Source organism: Melanotaenia boesemani, chromosome 20 (genome assembly GCF_017639745.1).
Source record: "Melanotaenia boesemani isolate fMelBoe1 chromosome 20, fMelBoe1.pri, whole genome shotgun sequence".
Classification (NCBI taxonomy): domain Eukaryota; kingdom Metazoa; phylum Chordata; class Actinopteri; order Atheriniformes; family Melanotaeniidae; genus Melanotaenia; species Melanotaenia boesemani.
In genome coordinates, this window is record NC_055701.1 from 26141731 (window position 1) to 26160300 (window position 18570).

Sequence of the window (18570 nt, forward strand, 5' to 3'; positions counted from 1 at the left end):
ATCTTTGGTGTCAGTCATCATTTTATTGTTTGAAACAAAAACTAAAACAAAGACTGAAACACTGACATAGTTTGAATGTTTTTATTGATCATCAGGGAAATGTGCACAGAAAAGAAAGAAGTCAAACATATTTATTATAAAGCCGAGAACACAAACACTATACTAGCATTTCTCAATGACGGCTGGTAGAGCCCCCAGGGGGTGTTCAGAGATTGTCAGGTGGCGCTTGTAGTGTTTTCTTAAAAGGCGGGGTTGAGGTGTTTTTGGTGGGTGGGACACTTAAATCAACCAATTCATGTCTGGAGAAACAGGGTGTAGTTAATAAATTCACCTTAGAAACATTAGCATGCTCCAATGAGCAATCTTACTAATGATCTTTAACTATTTTTGATCACACAAAACTGAAATGTATGAAAAATACATGCAGTATTCTGTTCTGACAGGGTAGCACAGATCGACAGATAAACCTCTATGTTCAGCCTGCAGCAGCACGTTTCAACAGAGCACCGGATCAGGTTTTAACTTTGGCTCCTGGTCTATAAAGGCTGCAAGACACACAAAAACTTTTTAAAAAATTGCTGCAATTATTTGATTTGATGGCATCAGGTGTCCTGCAGCTGTAATAAACTTATGGTCAACCTGTAGTAAAAAACTATCAGACAACCATCAAAGAGCTCACACTAACTCGTATGATTCTTGTGAAGCAGCATCACTGATTTCTATCAGATCCTTGTGTTCCTGTTTGTAAATTAGACTTGAATTGGTTTATATATTTTTAAGCATTGCATTTCTGTTCACATGGTTTTAGTTTCACTGCAAGGTTTCAATAATCTAAGACAGAATAATCAACATTTGATTTTCCGAGAAGACACTTTGTTCACACTACAGATAAATATAACTTTTTTGCCCACATGCTGGTGATGAGGAACTGTGAAAATAATTAACGGTAAGTTACTCTTTACTCTTGCACAGAGTTCGTTAAACTGTAAAATGTAAATATCTTTGTATTTCCTTGTAATAACCAGGATGAAGTCACTTGCACTCACACATCCATTCACCCTGGGAGCCACACACAGTAGAGCCATTACCATGACAACAGCAGTCCATTAGTAAAAACTCCACCCTCCACAACCTCATACTTCCTGTCATTCTTCCATCACTTCCTCCAGGAAACGGGAAACATCTGAGTCACCACAATCAGCAGCAGCGTGTTTCCACTGTTTGTTCACATAGAATACAGCTGTGTGTGTGTGTAAGTGTGTGTGTGGTTTCAACTACATGAATGTCATCTTCTTCTTCCTCTCCTGGAGAGGAGTTACTCAGGAGTTCCAAGAGACATGTCTCAGTTCCAGGTCCGTCCTGGAACTCAAGGCAGACTCCTTCCTCTAACCAGTTCGGTCCTACAAGGCCCACAATCCAGTTTTCCTTGTTTTCCTGCTCCAAAACAGCTGAGTCAAATTAATGAGTCAATATGTAGAACCTGTCAGGCTGTTAGATTCAGGTGCGTTGAAGCAGGGACACATTGGAAACCTGCTGGATTGTGGCCCTCGTGGGACTGCATTGAGTAGCCTGGATTACAGGCTTGGTAGTTTGATTCCAGGTCAAAGTGTCCTTAAGCAAGGCACAGGACCTTTCAGTGGCTCTGATCAGGTTGACAAGCCAGACGAGGTTTTAAGACGGCTGTTTTGTCTCCGCTTCTTCCTACTCTGACTGATCAATGAAGTCAATTAAATAAGCAGAATGTTGAAGGTTTGATGCTGACTCCCAGCAGGTTTCTGGATCCACTCAGTTTTTCTCTAGAGGAAATTCACTCACTGTATCAAGATCGAACACACTTCCTGTCCTGGAGGAGGAGGAGGAGAAGGAGGAGGCGAGGGTCAGTCAGTCTGTCTGTAGAGCCACTGTGAAGGAGAACCAGGGAGGAGATGAAGGAAGAAGTTAAAAGAAAGACATTTTAAAGAGTGGAGGATAACGGAAGAAAAAGAAGGAAAGTGTGGAAAAGAGAAGAAAGCTAAGAAAAGAGAAGGAAGAAAGAGGAAGAGGAGGAGGTGAGGATAAAGGAAGACAAGTTGAAAACGGTAAGCAAACAGACTCATTAATCCATCAGGAAATCGAGTTTTCTGTGGAATTAAGTTCAGCAGTGGTTTCAGTAGTTTTCAGAGAACAAAGGAGCAGAGTTACAGACTGAATCAGTTTTCTGAACAAATGAATAACAAAAACAACAGAGAACAGTCAGGAAGAGGTTTTTAGGTCTTTGTCCTCCGGAAAATGAATGAAAACTCATTAATGTCGGTTACAGAGGAAATTTTCTTCCCCTTTTCTCTCTGATTCATCCACAGTAAAACACTGGTTACAATAGAATATATTTAGTGGCTTTAACATAGTTTAAATCTAGTTAATATTAATACTAATCTGAAATAAATCAGGTGAACTTTGGAGTACAAAATGTTGCATAAATTAATGTAGTTAAGTTGAATCGATGTAAATATGATGAACATATGAAAAATGGTGTTAACAACAGATTAGAGGCAATTCATTGTGTAAAATATATACATATAATATGTCAATTTTCCAGTCATACAAACTAAAATGTCTCAAAGGTTCTCTTATTTAGTTTCTCGTTTTTCTCTGTTATATTTTGATAAATCAAATTGAGTTATGTAGGAAGAATAAAATGTCTAAACTTGATGATGTCTGGCTCCAGATCTGAAACCAGTTCTCAGGAAAACATGTTCTGGTCTCCATATTGACCTCATATCAACAATAATCTAACTTTCACCACAGTATCAGTGTCTAGACAGCATGTTCTAGACATAAACTGCAGTTTACCTGTTAGAATGATGATGATGATGATGATGAATAAGATGAAGGATTTATGATTAGTGTTGGTAGTGTCATGTGGCTGCTCTCCAGTTGCTGCTCATCCCCGTGTTTAAAACCAGTTATCCAGGCAGCTGCTGCAACATAATAGAGAGGTTGGTGGTCTGACATCATTTTAGCTAAAACCTCGTTCTGCTTTAAAGCAACAACTATTTACACTTCATCACCTACGTTAAGGGAGCTGAACTAGAAATTGTCATGTAGGTTGGAAATAAAAACAAGATTTTGGGAAGTTTCTTTTCTAATTTATGTGGAATTTCTAAAGTTTTTTCCCCCCACAACCTCGTGAACATACAGTAAACTTGGATTTATCAGGTTCATTTAACTTCTACAAACTCACATCATTCATGTTCATTAAACTCACTCAAAAGGTAAAAAAAATTAGTTTTTTGAGGCAACAAGTTTGCAGATTTTTTTTGGTAAAGCCAACAAGTTAGATTTTAGAGTGTGAGGAAGAGGTGTTTGGGTCTTCCTTGTCTGGAAAATGAATAAGAATTCACTCAGAGGGGGTTCAGAGTTTCAGGTAGAACAGGCATTTTGCTCTCATGTAATTTCCTGTGCTCACATATCTGTAGAATACTGAATCAAAGAGGCCATCAGCTATAATCAGACTGATGTATCATTTCTTTGCTGATGATATTTAGTTGTATTGTAGATTTAAAATTTCTGAACTCCATAAACTATCCTCCTCAACCAACTGCTGGACCAGCATCAACTTCTTCTACACTGTAAGTAGAATCATGTGTTAAGTCTTGTCTTGGTCTGGTGATGTTAAAAAGTCAAGAGGATGATGAAGAGGGCTGTTTAGAAACAAGCTGTCATTGAACCAGAACATTTAGTGGTTCATTCATGCCTTTTTTGTTTTTGTTTCTTTCTTTTTCTTGTGGTTAATCATCATGTTGGAGAAGCATGTTCTGCAATATCTACCTCAACACTGAACAGTTGTACATTTGCATTCAGAAGTTTGAAGTCAAATTAAGTCCACCTGAACAGGTCACAGTGGTTGTCTGGTTAATTCTGACATCAGACAAAAAGCAGAATATCTCTAACTTTATGTGAGCATTGTACAGTCAGCCAGTCCTCCAGCCATCGATCAGATTTGTACCAGTTGCTGCAGAAGCTTTTTCTGGTTCCTCCTTGGAAAGTCTTAGTGAAACTCTTGTGTTTTGATTGTGATGGCCCCTTACTTGGATATGCTAAAAGCTAGAGAAGACAGATAGAAGCTGAAAAACGACTAATTGTAGAATGTAACAACTAGCAAAAAACACCATTAAGAACTGTTATGGCTTTGGGAGGGGGCGCTGCTAAGCAGGAGAGATGGAGGAGGTAGCTTTTCTGGATTATGACTTTTCTGTTGCACCTCTTGACAGTTGCTTGGACACCTAATGATGGCATGCTGTGGGAAACTCTATATGGCTCAGCCAGGCCACGACAAGCCTCGACCATCTCCTGAACCGGAGTCCCCTGAATGGCCCAGTCTCAGCTCCAGTCCAGCTCTGCTGCTGAGCATGAAGAAAATGATGGATGAAATACCTACAGATATTGACAAGTCTGAATCCATCGTCTCGACTGCAGTTAAAAGGGAGATCAAAGTGGCTCTGGGGGGGCCATTTAAGAACGCTTCACATAGTGAGACTATTGCAGACTTCGAGCGCTCAGTTAGCACCCATGAAAGTGAGCTAGCTGACCTTCGAACTAATGTTAATAAGCTAACGAGCACAGTCAACTTCCTGTCTAAGAAATGTAAAGACCTTTCCGTACAGACAGAATTTGATGCCTTTATGACACAACATGCAACAGAACTTTTGCTTCAGTCCAGGTCCCAGTTCTATGAACATGGAGATAATGCTACTGGTACATCAACTCCGCCAATCATCAGCATCTCATTGTATCCAACAAATTCAAACAAATCCAGGCATTACTTTGGTTCCTCTAAAAATTAGCAATGTGTTTAAGAAATTCTTTGTCTCTTTATTCATCTAATCAGGGCTCCGCATCTGACTTTGACAATTTCTTTAATAACTTTGACAGCCCCTGATTGATTGTTCGGTTTCAATAGACCTGGACAAGCCTATCACCAACGCCAAACTTAACATAGCTGCATTATCCCTGCAGAATGGTAAATGCCCAGGCCCTGATGGCTATCCTTCTGAATTTTATAAGAAATTGTGGCACAAACTGGCCCCTTTACTACTAGACATGTTCAATGAATCAATTGAATCTGGCCAATTTTCCACAAACTCTTAAGTTGGTATTTTTCTCCTTCTGAAAAAAGGCAAAGATCCGTTAGCCTGCACCTCCTATAGACCAATTAGACTGTTAAATGCAGATTTCAAGTTATCCAATTACTGGCTCAGCATTTACAACATGTCCTCTCCTCTATTTTTTCTCCAGATCAGATTGGATTAATTCAAGACAGGCACCCTTCTCTAACCTTAGATGTCTGGTTAATACACTCTATACTGTACTCACCACTCACCAAAGAGGCAGCGATATCTCTAGACGTCGAAAAGGCCTTCGATAGAGTGGAGTGGAATTACTTTGTCTATGTTTTGGAGAAATTTGGGTTTAGAGTCATTTTATTTTGTGTATCAAATTGCTTTATTTATCCGCGCAGGCCGCAGTTAAGACAAATGATACTCAGTCAGAATCCCTTTACCTTTCCACCAGACAGGGCTGCCTGTTGAGTCCATTATTATTTTAGATTGCCATGGAACCTCTTTAGATAGCTTTCCTATCCAACCCACTTGTCACAGACATATCCAGAAATGGTGTGGAGCTGAAGGTTTCCCTTTATGCCGATGACCTTCTTTTATATATCTCGTGACATACCTCTCACATCACTTCCCGCTGCTCTTGCCACCTTTCAAACATTTGGCCAAATTTCTGAATACAAATTGAAATTATCCCTGTAAACCAAGTTGCCAAGTTTTCCACTTATGCACCACTAGCTGCCAACCACTTTTCCTCCCTCCCTGGTAGACAGCCTCTTCATAAAGTGGGGACTTAAGCACTAAGAACTTCAAGGACTTATATATTGATAAAGTGTTTGCTTCCTTTCAGTTTTCAGTTTTTCACTCCCTGTCACTTCTTTAGATAATTACAGGTTTGGAGTTTTGATGTAGTACATTTATTTTTTTTGTTTCCTAATGACACTGTTTTAGATTATTTTGTTTCTTGACACCACTTCCAAATCTCAAAAGTTCTGTTGCACACATCTATAACCATATTAATTATATATGACTGGAACCCTAACATAAATTCACTTTAGGAGGAAGACTTTGGCATGACCATTTCAGAGGAAATCTGGACTGAAATTTTAAAATGAATACATAAGTCCTCCATTTGTGCCAGACATAGTCTTATTCAATGTAAAGTGGTACACAGTGTCTACCATACCAAGGCTGGGCTGGCCAGGATATCTGGTGGGGTATCGGTATCCTGCGACAGGTGTCGGCAGTCCCCTGCAAAGATCACTGATGTAGTCTGGCTATGCCCATCCCTACAAAATTACTGGTTTGGCATTGTTGTCTTCTCTCATCATTCTCCAAAAAGATGTCATAGCATTTGCCACCTTACTGGCTAGAAGGCTGATTATTTTGAATTGGAAATCAACAAGATCTTCATGTCACCCCCACTGGGTTAGAGAAGTTCTGTATTTTGTTAAACTGAAGAAAATTAGGTTGACAATAAGTGGTTGCTCCAGTAAATTTAATCACATATGGGGTCTCTTTGTCTGTTTTGTTAAGAGAGCAGATCTCCATCTAACCCCTGATTAAACTCTCTGTGTTAGCTTGGGGAAATAACCATTCAGTTTTGGGCTTTGGGAGTGTTGGCCTGTAAATAAGTACAGCTGTATTGCACTATTACTAGCTGGCTGGTTTTTCTTTCTTTTTTTTCTTACTTTACTTATTTGTTGTCATTATTATCATGGACAGTTAAGAAATAATAGTCCCTAAGAGAAGAGAGGCCCCATCCTCCTTTTCCTTTGGCCAGTTGTAAAGTTTTTAGTTGAAATATATAACTAGATAAAATTTTGTCCCATTTATTAAATTCTTTCTGGCTTATTTCTACTGGCAGGGTTTGAAATAAAAAGAGTTATTTGGGTGAAAGTTCATTTTAATTGAATCCTGAAGTAAAGTTTAAATATTGGATTGGAGTCCATCTTGCTATGGCCGCTTTTATTCTCCTTCAAACCAATAAGTAATTACATTCTAGCAATTCTGCTACATTTTTAGTATTATAACTCCCAAGTATTTTACATGTTCTGTTTGCCAAACTAACTGGTACTTACTTTTAATTGCGTCTTGAGGGCTGTGATTATATTTAAGTAGTTGTGTCTTTTTCAATGTTAATTTGATTTCAGCAGCATTCTCTATGGCATCGTGTAAGTAAGCTTCTGCGACATCACATTTACTTTCATCCAGAGTTGCAATAACTTTTCTTGTAATGATGATGGAAGAGTGGGATATCTGACAGAAATATTCAAATGATCTCACAAGTATAGGGAGAGAATTTGTTGGTTAACCCAAAAAGATCAGAATATCATCTGCATAGCAAGCCAATTTATGCTTCTTCCCATGCATAACAATACCTTTTATGTCTTTATTTTGTCTCACATATTGGGCAAAGGATTCTAGATACAATACAAATAAAAGTCTTGTTCCCCTTTCCAGATAAAAACTGTTAGATAAGTAACCATTTACTTTCATTCTATTAGTAAGTTTATTATATAGTGTCTGTATTGTTTCAATAGTAGTTTCATGAAGGCCAACATTATGTAAAACTCAATAATACCATGCCCTTCAACTCTTTATCTCCGCCTCTTAATGACAAACTTCAGACCTACTGTAACATTAGGCTACATGTACAGTGAGCAAAATAATGTTCTTTCTTGTCGACTCAAAATCTGCATCACAGCTATTAGCAGCTATTACAACCAAGCTGTCATTATTATTTAATGTCTTAATATAATGTAGTTATTTAGTGTTACCTCTTTCCTGCCATGCTGCTGCCTTATATCCTTCCTTGTTTCCCTCCTCTCAGTTTCAAATCAAAGCTGTTTCAGGCTGCTGTTGCGTCACCTCGTGCCGTGTTCATTGTAGTTGGACATCAAAGATTCATGCTCGTAAATGTCAGATTTGCCATAATTATTATTTAGTGCATTCAATGCTGTCAGCTGGGGAGGCAGCAAGAGTGGCAATTACCACCCAATTTCACCCCGGTAGATCTGCCCATTGTATCTGTTAGGTTTAACAGTAAATGTAAAGTACAGGTTGCAGTTGCTGTGGCTACCCGGGGCTAGATTCAAAACATCCGATGACTGGCGACACCACTGCTCACAACCATTTAAATTCTCTACTTTTCCCTGTCTGCAGCACAGACAAAGTCCTGATACGTCTTTTAAACCCAAACTCATGAATGAGAAGTTAAAACACTCCATCACAGCTGTGAAGGAATGTTTTAACATTCATAAATGACGTTTCACTTATACACAGCCGATCAAATAGAAAGTCCCACACTCAAATATCTTGTTGGACCTCGATCTGATTCCAGCAGCATTCTCTGTGGCACCGTGTAAATAAGCTTCTGCAACATCACAACATTTACTTTCATTCAGAGTTGCAATAATTTTTCTCCAAGATCTTGTAATGATGATGGAAGAGTGGGACCTCTGAAACTAGACCTGATCACCTGCAGCAACCCCAGATCATAGACTGTCCCCACAGCTTTGTACAGCAGGCACTAGGCACGAGGGCTGCATCACTTCATCTGCTTCACTTCTTACCCTTATGCTCCATCACTCTGGAACAGGGTAAATCTGGACTCATCAGACCACATGATCTTCTTCCATTGCTCCAGAGTCCAGTCTTCATGCTCCCTAACAACCTGAAGCCGTTTTCTCCGGTTAGCCTCACTGATTAGTGGTTTTCTTATGGCTATATTTCTTATAGTAGCATTGTTCATGTGGAAATGTTATTAGTTTTTATATTAAACATAGCTGAGTTATACTGGTGTTTTTCTTTCATCTAATTTACCAAACGTAAAGTGATCAAGACCACCATCATTCAGGATGTTTTTCCAACCTAATTGCTTCCTGGAAGACGATGGTTTCCCACCATCCTTCTAGTTTTTAATAATGCATTGGACAGTTAAATAACTTTTTCTTGCTGAAACATCGTCATCCATACAGGAATTATCCAATGGGAGAACCTAAAGCCAAGTAATTGCAAATAACAAGTCTCTAAATCATTTAAAATAGGTTGTGGACCTCCTCAAGGTCGAGGTTGCTCCATGAGTCCCCATCCTATTTAACTGACAATTCACTGGTTAGAACAAACTAATTAAGAAAGGTCCTATAGAGTTCAGCAGATACTTGATGGTATAACTGTCTTTTTCTGCTTATTGAAAAACAATAAAGTTTAACTTAAAAAAAGAAAAAAATCAATGTGAAACTGCTGATGGTGCATTCAATGCAAATGAGAATTTTAAGAATTTTGACTGGGAAGAAAATCTAAGAAAACCAATCAGGCCTGGAGGAGGATTTTGATCTAAAACTGCCTTGGACGTTAGCAAAGATAAAGATGAGGAGGTTAAAGATATCTTCCCTGAGCTTAACATTTGATACAGAAATCCCAGCTTTAAATGTTTTTATCTTGGAGTTGGTTTTCTCCCTCTGTCTGGTGTTTTCTCAGCTACAGCCAACCACTAAGCTTGTCTTTCTCCCTGTATCATTTACAGAGTGACATCCTTCCTGGAGGGGGCAGAGCTACAAGAGATGAGGTTTTGGTTCTGCTGCTGTTGGACCGCCCTGTGGATGGTTATCTCAGCTAACTCATCCTTACAGACACTGTACATTCTCAACCAGGCCAGAACCTCCTTCGAACAGGCCAAGGCAGCATGCTCCCCTGGCATCCTCACCACCTTTACCACTGAACAGGAGCTCCAGCAGATCAATGAACACCTCAGCATGCTGACTCAGGAGGAGGTCACGGCCTGGGTCGGCCTGATGAAGTTTAAGAATGAGTGCACCACCTCGATGGAGCCGCTGAGAGGGTTCAGGTGGTTGGATGGCAGCAGCCCGGTGTCTCAGGTTGTCAGGTGGTTGGAGGAGCCGATGAGCACCTGTACAGAGGTCCTATGTGCTGTTCTAAGACGCCGGTCCAAGGGGGAGCTGGGTCTGATAGCTGTCAGCTGTAAAGACCGATACCAGTTCATCTGCAAACAGACAGGGAGACCACCTCAAAGCAGACAGACCACCATGACACCTACAGAACCAGAACCAACCACAAGACCTGCAACGTTAAAACCTGACCCAGTGACATCGTGGCCCAGTCTTCCAGCACCAGGACCAGAAACCGAGCCCAGTGCCACCTCTGGAAATGATCCGGACTCATGTCAGACTCCCACCATTCCAGAAAACCGCTCCTTAAAACTGGACTCCAGTAACAGTAGTCGGATTCAGGTGGAGTGCTGGTCCAACATCAAGCTAAATTTGTTCTGCTTGGGTCGGCCCGCGGTGTGGCGGATGCTAGATGGATCTCCGGCTGACTTCAGCAGCATTTGCAGGTCGTGTGATCCGGGCTTTCAGAAAGATGATTCTGGACGCTGCATGGACATCGATGAGTGCCTCAACGGCCCCTGTAGGTCCACAGAAAAGTGCCTGAACACTGATGGCTCCTACAAGTGCATCTGTGCTAACCACACCCACAACGCCACATGTAACGATCCAGGAACGACTGAGGACAACCAGTCCTTGAGTGGGATTCTGGTCCCGGTTCTGGTGGCTGTTGCAGTGCTGCTGGTGCTGCTGGTGCTGATTGCTGTGGTGGTGAAGTGCTGCTTGATGAGGAGGGAGAAGAAACATGCCAGAGAGGAAGCAGAGATGAAGATGAAGGAAGCAACATGAGGAAGCAGAGCTACAGTGACGTCCAGTGATGTCTGAGCTGGTCTGATTTTCATCAGTTAGTTTGGTTTTCAAGGTGTGTCAGTTTACCTGAGACCTGTTGCCTGGCAACGGGATTAAACCATCCAATCAGAAAAGAATATTCCACATCTGCCTTCAGCTGCTGCATGAAGTGAAAATCCTGGAACTCTGTCTGACACCATCGCTGTGGTCAGAGAAAATGTAAAGATGTTGATATTCAGATTTTTAGCTTATTCTTACATCTTATTCTTTTATTTGACACTTGTCCTACTGGATTAATAATTAAGTTTTTTTTTTCATTCATTCATTTATGTTATTTTTCTAATTTTCTAAAGGCAGACGTGTAAAACTTAAGTAAAAATCAGTATTTGTATTCAAATAAATATAATTAATTTGCTTATAAAAAATCTTAAAATATATTTGGATTTTTTTTCCACCTGTTTGTTTTAATATTTTCTAACTGAAAAAAGTGTTGGAATCCATCTTTGTTGTGTTTTTCGTGTTTAAAATAAAGTTTCAGAGGTAGTTCTTAATAAAGGAGCAGCTGAAATCACTTTATTTTTTTCTCTCTCTCAGCAGTTTCAGTCAGCAACAGTTGAAATTTCAGATTAAAGAAGAAGAATATGAGTTTGACTGATCTGAGGTCCAGCTGTCTGCATCTGGAGCTTCTGTAGAACAGGAAACACTCACTGTGTTTACAAACTAATTTTCCTGTTTCCTGAAGAAAAGCAGTGTTTAGACACTCCCACCCCCACCTTCAAGGAAAATTCAAGATGGAGTAGACGCAAACAGTGTGAAGTGATAATACTGACCTCCTGAGTCCAACTCGTTCTAAAAGACTGACCATATTTTTGTTCTGGTGCATCAGAGAAATTTGAGTCGATTTGATACAACATACTACTGCTTTTAAAAGATAAAGGAGGATCAGCTCTTTCTATTCTAAAGTACTGCTACAAACCAGGCCCTTAATAAGCTGGTGGTTATGAAGCAAGATGAAAAGATACTGAACAAAAAATTGTAAAAGGAAAACGAATCAATGATAATTGGGGATCATTCATTACACAAAAATTTTACAGACCCAGATAATCCATGGATTATAAACCTCTTCTTGATGAGTCCTTTTTTTCTGCCTCCTATATGAACTGACATACCCAAAATAAATTAAGTTTATCTTCAAAACTGCAAGGGATGTAATCTTGGTCTCTACAGAAAGCTGAGACATGTGACATTACCATAAAAGTGTCAGAATCATGTTATGTGTTACTGTGTCAGAGTAAATTCACCTGGAACACAGTAGAAAATGTAAATGGTTGTCTGTTTGTAAAAGAAAACCACATTACTTTCAGTTAAAACCAGAGGATAATAGCCCAATTAATCTAGGAATGAGAAAAGTAACCTTAGGAATGACTAAAGTAGTCCTAGTGTGCCAAGAGGTATGTTTTGGTTACTAAAAAAATTAAAAAGGAGTAGACCTAAAATCTGTTGAAATGATGATTAGTAACATAGCGCCAGGAAGAAGAAAAGTAGTCCTAGGAAGGAGTAAAGTAGTAGATAAAAGAGAATGATAGAATTGTTTTCATTACTTCAGGGGATACAATTTCTGTCGGGATAACTGCCTTGGCACGACACCGGTGCAGGCAGAGGCTATTTTGTACAGATGTAAGTATGAAGTTATTCAATCACAATTCTAATGTAAACGGCAGCACGCTACCTATCTCTTCTATCCCTGATGACAGTTATGGATCTGATCTTTTGTTGGAAGCCGTGGTTATACTGACTCAGTAGAGTTAGCACACGTAAATGTTAGCAGTTTTTAGCTGGTTTCGTGGACGTAGATAGGCTATAAGTGGAAGAAATTTTTAATGCTATAGGTTCTGTATGTTTATTCATCGTTGTTAAACTCCAGATTAAGCACTGCAGTGTCTCTGGTGTAAACGAAATGGTTCTAGATATGAAAACTGATTAGGAAACTATGCTGGTTAGAAAACCGGCCTGTTTCCATGGTACCGCTGACTAAGCCATAGCTTATTGTACATCACTTCAGAGTCTGCAAAGTACCCATAAATTTCATATAAACATAAATAATGTTTGCTGTTGTGGTGGGATAGACTTCCACCCTTTATTTTCCCACCAATTTGCACTCAGCAGTTGCAACCAATCAAGATGTAATTGTAGAGCAGAGCAGGCAGCGATATAGCTGGTTTGGTGTCTTCTCAGTGTTTGGCATCTTCCCTTCTGGGGCTGGTTGGCAGTGGGTGCGGCTGGTCTTGCCAGGAGACTCTGATCGCTGATTCACTGTGTCATCAGTCTTGCTTGTGGTTAGCAAAAGTTTCCTGTGACAGCCGCTTAATTCTGTCTGCAGTGTGGCAGTTTGCTGGCTGTGGTTGGGTAACCTAAATTGGTTCTGCCTTTTCTCGGATGGACTGTCTCTCTCCCTCTCTCAGCTGCTTGGCATCAAGCCAAGCTGCCTTCTTTATCATCTGGGAGTTGGGTGTCTGACTGCGGTTCCCGTCATCCTTCGGGCAGGGGAACTTCAATCACTGGTAGGACATCTAGCCTATAATGCTATATGTTTTTGATATGAAACTTATCTAATGTCATGTTTGTAGACACGTAGGTTAGCTGGGCGCTGTGAGCCAGATTTTGCTCTGGCGTTCCTGGATGCTCAGCTGTCTTGTCCAGGTCCATTTTTGTTAAGCGCCTGCTTATTGGACACATCCTCCCCGCTGGACTCTACCCCGTCTAGACCAAGCACACAGCTGTGCTCCTGCATGCCGGATCATCTACACTACAACCTGTTTTTAATGGACTTGCACGGTTTGATTTTGTTTGCATTTTGAATTGTTTTGAACTTTATTATGTGATTTTTGTTATGTTTCTTTTTGTTAATAGGTTGTTTTTTGTGGTCAGTCAGGGCCTCAGGCCTATGGTGACCAGAGGGGATTGTGTTTAATAAAATGAGTTAAAATGAGGCAATCTAAGTCTGGTGTCCTGGTGCATTAGAACCCGCGGTTCCTGGTTCTGTAGCGATGGGGTCTGGAGGTTTTACAGTTTGAGGCTTGGGAGCTGGTGTATTGTCAAAGGTGGGCCCCAGTGGTTGGATGTTCTTCTCCTCCGTAGTGTAACCTCTGCTCATCCTGAGGTGTCGGCGGTTGCGTCGGTATGTCTGACCTGTACTGGTGGTGATGTGGTAGCTCCTGTCAGTGTCTGCAGAACTTGTCACCATTGCTTGTTTCCAGGAACCATCCTGCTGGCGAAAACGGATAGGTGTACCTGGAAGTAACTGAGGAAGCGGTCGTGCTGTCTTGTTGAAGTAGGTTTACTGATATTGCTGGCATATTTCCCTCCTCTCACGTACTGTTTGAGAAACGATCTGTGGCTGCAGGTGTTTGGCCATTGCAGGAAGGATAGAACAAAGTCTTCTGTTCATGATAAGTTGTGCTGGAGATTTCAGGTTATCTACATGTAGTAGTTCTATTCGTGAGGGGTATGCATTTAAAACAACTAAAACTAAAATACAGTTAAAACAGGTTTCCAGAATGAACTGGAGGAGGCTGTAATTAAGTTTTGTAAATTTATTAGAAGTCCACACAAGGCACTTATAGCAAAGGGGCAGTAGTTAAAATCAAATAAATCACAGATTAAACCCAGTACTATTATAAAAGACTCGAATCAATAAAAACACAAACTTTCCCATGCTAAAAAACACACACTAAATAAAAAGGGAAACACGGCAAAATAAAAACAAGCCTTAAAATAACAGCACCCGGTAATAAAGTTGACTTTTAAAAAAAACTATTGCACAAGAACAAACTGAACTAAAGTGCCAAGTGATATAGGATAAAAGGCTCCATAAAAAATTTAACCATTTAATAACTAAAACCAATAAAATAATCAAAATAGTGGGATAAAAAACAGTGACAGGTTTAAAAAAAGCACAGCCAAACCAGTCCTAAAAAAACAAATTATTTGAGTCAAACTAGAAATATACTACAACTATAAATAAACATCCATGACTAAACAAATTACACAAAATTTGTTTAAAAATAAATTAATGGTAAAAGGCAAATGCAACTCTTAACTGAGCCACTCCAGACCACATGGACGACTGGAGGTATATGTAGGGATGTGACACGGAAGTGTTGTGAGCAGCGGGATCTTTGAAGGGACCGGGCTTGTCAATCTCTCAGATTCCAAATGCTGAGGAGATCGCGGGTTTTTGAGAGGAGATTCTGTAGCGATTGTGCGACATTGCATTTTGAAAACAAATTTAGGAAAAGCATCACATCAGCATGAGCTTACACTACCATTCAAAAGTTTGGGGTCACTTTGCCATGGGATTCAATAGGGAAGTGACCCCAAACTTTTGAACAGTAGTGTATATTGAATCACATTTAGCTTTTAGAGATTTGGGGAAACAAACGTCTGTGCAAGATGCCGTTGCCAGAGTAACTGCTTAAGGAGCTCGGAGTATGAGAGAAGGACGGCGCAGGCTGTGCCTTCAACATCACAGGTAAGCTTAATTCCCCTTTCTTTATATAGATGTTTTTTAAATAGCCTTGCAAAGAGCAGACTTTAAAGTTAATCATAAACTTCAACCAGAAGCATCAGAGGAAACGTCTCAGTCTACAGCTGCAGAGGAAAAACCACCACCTGCAAGACCTTAGACACCAAGCTGGTTTCTGACCACCATAAGCAGAGAATTTAATGATTTTAAACTTGGTTAATTACAATTTTGTTCTTGTGTTTCTTTCAGGTGCAACCTCTCCAGAGCTGGAGAGGTAGTGTGCCAGAAGAGGAGCAGACTGAAGCCTAACAGAAAATACGTTTTTAAATAAAAATCTATGACACATCACAAAGTTGCCAAAGTTTTTTTTCTCATAATACATTTCAAGATTCAAAGTGTCTTTGTCATTTGCGTAGTAAGGAAACAAGTTTCCCTGAACAATGAAAAACTTACTTTGCCGTCCAACCTGAATGCCATAAAACATTATAAAATAAAAATAAACAATTTGGAAAAAAAAAAAAAAATAGATAGAAGATAAACAAAAAAAAGACTGAGTAAATAATCTATGTACATAAATGTGCAGTGAAACTGTTGTGCCACATTTAAGAACAATCAGCTATGCAAAAGAAAACAACTCATGAGGTATGATAACACGCATTTGCAATATCTATTATAAATAATAAGACACATAAAACAGTAAACAATTTTATTACAACTGTATAAAATAACTAACACAGTCACTATACCCGTAGCACAAACACTCCTTTCCTCATGCCTTCCCACTGAATAGACTACTATCATTACAGATTGGTTTACTTAAGTTACACCACAATTCGGTTAACTAAACAAATGTTACCTAATACCCCTCCTTGTTATTTATATGGACAACAGAAAATAAATATTCACTCGGATGGTAGATTACGTATCGTTTATTGAACAAGTATTCAAAGTTGAGATAGGGATGACAGATGTGAGGTGTCAATGCTGTCCTTCTGATACATCAGACTCCCACAGCCAGCAGATGGAGCTCTTTGGTTTGGTCAAATGATTCAGAACACTAAGCCATTTTCAAGCATTTGGATCAAAGTTGGCTCGATGAGTCATGAGGCCTCAGTTTCACCATCCCTAGGTATATGACAGCTTGACCAATCTCCTAAAACATGGATGTAGTTCAGCCAATTTACGAACATGACCAAAGTTAAACGTTAAAAACAGCTTACTTGTACACTGGCGTTCCGCGTGCTGCAGTTACTGCCGTGATTTCAGACCAGAGTGAGAGAAGAAGTGCGTCATCACGCAGCACGTTAAGTGCCTTCCCCAGTCTGGCTAACGCAGCACTTTGTGTCTGCAGGGTCCTAATGGCCTTTCTATCACATACAGGAGTGTTCCGATAGTCCAGAAGACTCAGGTAGGGGTCTTTGTGTTCAGCTTGGGCTTTGTCTAACATACTCTTAGCTGTCCGAAGAGTTTTCTCTGCTAGTCCGTTGCTCTGTGGGTAATGAGTACTAGTGGTGATGTGTACGAAACCCCATTCTTGTGCAAAATGTTGAAACTCGCTTGAGCTATAGCATGGACTGTTGTCACTGATCAATGATTCAGCTATGCCATGCCTAGCCATGGTAGACTTGAGTTTTGAGATCACAGCTGCTGCAGTACAGCTGTACAGTCTTTCCCACTCAAAGAATCTGCTGTAGTAATCTACAATAACAATGTAGTTTCTGGAGTTCCAGGTGAATAAATCCCTGCCTATCACTTGCCACGGTCTTTCTGATATGTCATATGATAGTAAGGGCTCTTTGGGGTTTGCACTACGTCTCTCCTGACATATACCGCACGCTCCTACTGCTGACTCGATCTGTTTACCCATTCCGGGCCAAAACAGAGGATCTCTAGCTCTTTTTTTGCTTTTTCCAACACCCATGTGGCTGGAGTGGATATGCTTTAACATGTCCTCTCCGAGTTTGCAGAGAACAATGATTTTCTCACCTTTGAACATGATGCCGCCAATGTCTGAGAATTCACTCCTGTGATTCCAAAATGGGCATTGGAACCTTGTATCCGGCCAGCCCTCTAGTGTGGCTTTTCTCAGGGCTGGGAGTTGAGGATCTCTGCTTGTTGCATCTTTAATCTCTGCTAGCCTCTGATCACTAACAGGCACATTACTGATTACCGTATGCACTTGTGCTTCCATCCCTTCGCACAGGGTTTTGTCGTGGTACTCTATGGATTTACGTGACAGCGTATCAGCCACTGGGATGTCTTTCCCGGGCCGATGGATGATGCTTATGTCGAACCTCTATAGCTGTATCATCCTTTGTAGCTGTGGCGGTGCCGCTGACAGTGGTTTTCTAAGGATAGTTTCCAGTGGCTTGTGATCTGACTCCACAGTCACTCGTCGCCCGTACATGTACTCGTGGAAACGCTTACATCCGAAAAGTACAGCGTACAGCTCCTTTTCTATCTGAGCTTCATTTTGTTCAGTGCTGGTGAGGGACTTGAACACATAGGCAACAGGCTTCTCGTCCTGTAACATAACTGCACCGAGACCACTTTATGAAGCATCAACTTGTAGCCGTGGCTCTTTGTCTGGGTCAAAATAAGAGAGAACAGGGACTGGTTGCTGGGTAATCAGGTCTTTCATCTGTTGGTAGGATCTGTCATGTATAGTGTCCCACACAAACTCACTGTCATGTTTTAACAATTGGTGCAGTGGTGCATTCCTAGCACGGTTTCTAGCTCGGCCTTGTTCTGTGGCAGTTGCATCTCTTGAACAGCTTTCACTTTGTTCGGATCTGGTTTTAGTCCTTCGTGTGACAGAATGTGACCAAAATAACTCATCTCTGTAACGCAGATGCTACATTTATCAGGGTTAAGCTTCACACCTCTCTCTCTCTAGGTTCTAGACAAACTCTTAGTTTATGTGTTTTTGGCTTTTCCACAACGACAAGAGCATATACCCAATCTGTGGGTTCTGTGACTTAGCAGATAATGTTGTTCTTCTCCATGTTATAACCCCAGTAGGCTTTTGGGAGTTTAACCGTATGCCACAGGGCGTTACTAACGCACCAAGTACATTCCAACGGCTGATGGAAAGGTGCATGAGAGATCTCCACTTGAAGGAAGTACTTGTCTTTTGGATGATCTGATAATATTTTCTGACACATTGGAAGAGCATGAGCACTGGTTGCTCAGAGCTCTGAATCGCCTTAAGGAGTATAACCTTAAGCTATCTCCAGAGAAATGCAAATTATTCCAA

At 40.4% G+C, this 18570-nt stretch overlaps 1 protein-coding gene and 1 long non-coding RNA gene across 2 annotated transcripts; one reads left to right on the forward strand and one right to left on the reverse strand.

The window, feature by feature from the left end:
• Positions 1-1882: 1882 nt before the first annotated feature.
• On the forward strand, positions 1883-11302 carry clec14a (C-type lectin domain containing 14A). The gene is made up of 2 exons (XM_041972937.1): positions 1883-2078; positions 9622-11302. Exon 2 carries the CDS (start codon positions 9659-9661, stop codon positions 10787-10789), a length of 1131 nt encoding a protein of 376 aa, XP_041828871.1. The 5' UTR covers positions 1883-2078; positions 9622-9658; the 3' UTR covers positions 10790-11302.
• On the reverse strand, positions 8739-16982 carry LOC121631843. Its single transcript, XR_006008804.1, has 3 exons — positions 16971-16982; positions 15455-15460; positions 8739-8819 (listed from the first exon to the last, which is right to left on the reverse strand). It is a non-coding gene; the product is annotated as an uncharacterized LOC121631843 (long non-coding RNA).
• Positions 16983-18570: the final 1588 nt, after the last annotated feature.